Source organism: Aplysia californica, unplaced genomic scaffold, assembly GCF_000002075.1.
Source record: "Aplysia californica isolate F4 #8 unplaced genomic scaffold, AplCal3.0 scaffold00203, whole genome shotgun sequence".
Lineage (NCBI taxonomy): Eukaryota > Metazoa > Mollusca > Gastropoda > Aplysiida > Aplysiidae > Aplysia > Aplysia californica.
The window spans coordinates 267,106-270,279 of record NW_004797473.1 but is presented as its reverse complement, the minus strand read 5'-3'; the positions used below and the strand labels follow the sequence as shown (position 1 = coordinate 270,279).

The 3,174-nt window shown below is 43.7% G+C and overlaps 1 protein-coding gene across 1 annotated transcript in view; it reads right to left on the bottom strand.

Annotated features, from left to right (window-relative positions):
* LOC101862115 (angiotensin-converting enzyme) overlaps positions 1-3,144 on the bottom strand; it is a gene marked incomplete at its 5' end in the record, with an annotated part of 12,889 nt that extends 9,745 nt beyond the window's left edge. Inside the window, 3 exon segments of the mRNA XM_013082978.2 lie at positions 805-1,002; positions 2,089-2,324; positions 2,993-3,144. Coding sequence (XP_012938432.2) covers positions 805-1,002; positions 2,089-2,324; positions 2,993-3,144 — 586 coding nt within the window.
* Positions 3,145-3,174: the final 30 nt, after the last annotated feature.

The following is a 3,174-nucleotide window of genomic DNA, read 5'->3' as shown; positions in this document are numbered from 1 at the left end:
AAAAAAAAAGAAGAAAAATTTCAACAATCTAATATATATCTGCTGGTGAATTCGGTTGGGATGGGTGTTGGGGAAGGGGGGAGGGGTCGCCTGATGTCGGAGATAAATTCAGTGAGAAAATTATCTCCCCCCAAGTTTGGTGACTTCAAAAGTTGAAGTGTCCTTAATAGATATATACGAATTTACGATTTATTTGACTTTGATCAACGTTTTCAGTAAAGGGCACAATGAAATGTGTTTTTAAAGGAATGTAAAAGATGTTGACACACCCCATCTCCCCAAACAAATTCGAATGATAAAAATTGCCCAACGTGTGGAAGATTGTCGGTTTCTTGTCTTTCATTACATTGTTCCCGCAGTTTAAGGCAACAAAAATTTTGAAAATACCCAAACTGAGCCTATAAAAGTAAAATTATGCGATTCGGTTAATTTTAACAAAGAATGATAACGGAAAATAATTTGAAATGATAAAAAAGAGCAAAATTTGCTAAATTATGCGGGGGGGGGGGGGGGCATAAAGCCCCGGAGACAGAATACTTTGACGATCTCCTGATTTCACCACCACGATGTTGAAACACAATAGCAAACAAGATGGCGTCGCGACAAACAAAAGACCAGAGACCTAGCAATGTTAACGAATCAGTACACTTGGGCCAGCCCTCGAATCTGACCAATCCAGTGGCAACAGGAATTGGGACGGTAAACTCAAACAAACATGGCTGATTCTAAGAACACACACTGTAAATGGTGTGCAATAAACTGCACAACCCCCCCCCCCCCCAGGCAAAAACAGATCGCTCTCACCCAATAGATGGGCCGGAATGGTCCCGTCAGTTCCCATGACGTCACTTCCGTACGTCTGCCTCAACTTCCGGCGTACGTAGGCGTGAAGCTGCAGGTACAGTGGTTTGACCTCCTGCCACAGATGGTCTAGCATTCCGTCCAGATCCGGAGTCTGGAAGAACAAATCTTCCCGCCAATACCTGCTGTAGTCACGGAAACCTGGAGAAATGGATAAGAAAAAGAGTGGTCGGACGATGTGGAGTTGATCGTTTTTAGTAAGAGCTTTACAGCACTTTCAACATAACAAGTTCATATAAGTGACTAAGATCGCAGGTGTTACTAGAGAGTAACAAACATAAAAAGTGGGACCAGAAATAAGGACCTTAGACGTTTAATAGGAATGAAGGCGCGAACGTACCAGAGCAAACACCAACCACCCACTTATAAGGATGATAGATGTCGACCAATGAGGGATTACTTACGATTTCCTACGTGTTATGACTTAAGATGGGTGTAATACTTGCCCCCCCCCCCCAACCTCCCTGCTCTCATTTTCTCCCTTTACTCACTATTACCGATAAAGCACTGTAAGTTGCAACAACAACAACAACAACAACAACGGCAATAACAACAAAATCAACTACAACTTGACAACAATTACAGCAGCATCATCAACACTAACAAAATCAACAACACCATCACCTACAATTACAACAATAACAACAACAACAACAACAACATGACAACAATTACAGCAACATCGACACCGACATCAAAACCAACACCACCAGCAATTTCAGCAACAATTACCAACCCTATCTCTATCAACAATCACCACCACCACCTTAACCACAACCACCACCACCACTACAACAACAACAACAACAACAACAACAACAACAACAACAACAACCACAGCCACAACAACAACCACAACAACAACAACATCAACTTAAATAATCTGAAGGTGGTTCAAAACAGATTTCTGCGACTGATCACCACCCAAGCCAAGTCCTCGCCGATCGAGGCGCTTCGAGCTGAAACGGGGGTCCCAAGCTTTGTGTCAACCATAAATGCTAACTCTTCGATCAAGAGATTAGGCTCTGTGAATGAACAACGACCACACCCGACGAATTGCTGCAAGGGAACAAGTGTAAAGACGCCTAAAGAGCACGCTCTTCGGGACTCCAAACTTTTCGAACGGATAGGCTACCACACACACACACACACACACACACACACACACACACACACACACACAGCATCATCAATAACAACAACAATAGAAACAACACCACCACTAACCGTTCTCCCTAGCCCCGGCATTGAGCAGGGACACGAACTCGGTGTAATCATCTTTGACGGCTGGCCCCACAACATCTCTCCAGGCCAACCAGACCTCCTGGAGGACCAGCGGGTCACGTGACCGAGCCATCAGGTCGGCCAGACCAGAGTCCAGGCTCAGACACGATCGGTTGATGAGACAGACGCTGCTTGAAGCGTAGCTGGTCGTCATCTCCGACTGTAGCTCCGCGGTGCGCCTGCAGATTGGGGATAAGAGTATGTCTTCTTACGAGGGTCTGAGAATAGTGAAATTGCATAGGTTTAACTCCCCTTTCAGCACTATTAGCTTATTTAACCATATCCCGTACGCCCTCGGGTCATTTTGTACCCATGGGGTTGTATTCTTTGTATTTTAGAATCCTTCTAGTTCGACAAAACTTCCAGCAGAAAGACTAGGTCTTCTTCTCCAAACACCAAACGAACTTGCGTCTTTTGCAATCTATTGCAACACCTATTGCTGGGCCTACCATATGTGAGGCATGCTGACAAAATGAATCAATTCTCGGATTTCAGCCCAATGGAACAGATAGATGCATCCAGTTTAATAAATGTTGGATTTGTACAATTTAATATGAACTTTTAAGGATTAGTGATTTTTTAAACTTAACGAAAATTGAATGCGTCAAAAACCTACAAATTTGGTATGTCTGATTTCAGACGACTTCACCATTCGTGGATTTTGAGAAGTAACCCATTTTGTCAACTCGCATCATAGAGGAAGTTCTTGGTTCGATCTTGCCTGAGGTCCAAATTACTATTTACATTCATTTATCGTTTCTTCACGTTACTGTCTTCGCTAAAAAATTCTAGTCTGTCTAAACTCTGAAAAAGCACAAACAAAAATGGTCTGAATATCAGTAATTACCTGGCAACTTTGGCATCCTCTGATGTTGCGGACAAAGAAAAGATTTTCAGTTGCCTTGCCAGATAGTCCGGCAGGTAGTCGGTGTGGAACTTTCTTGCCTCTTTCCGCCTTGTGGCACGCCATGCCTGGTATCGTTCACTCACAGCAGAAACCTGGTTCATGGGAGGGAAAAGATGGAGGGG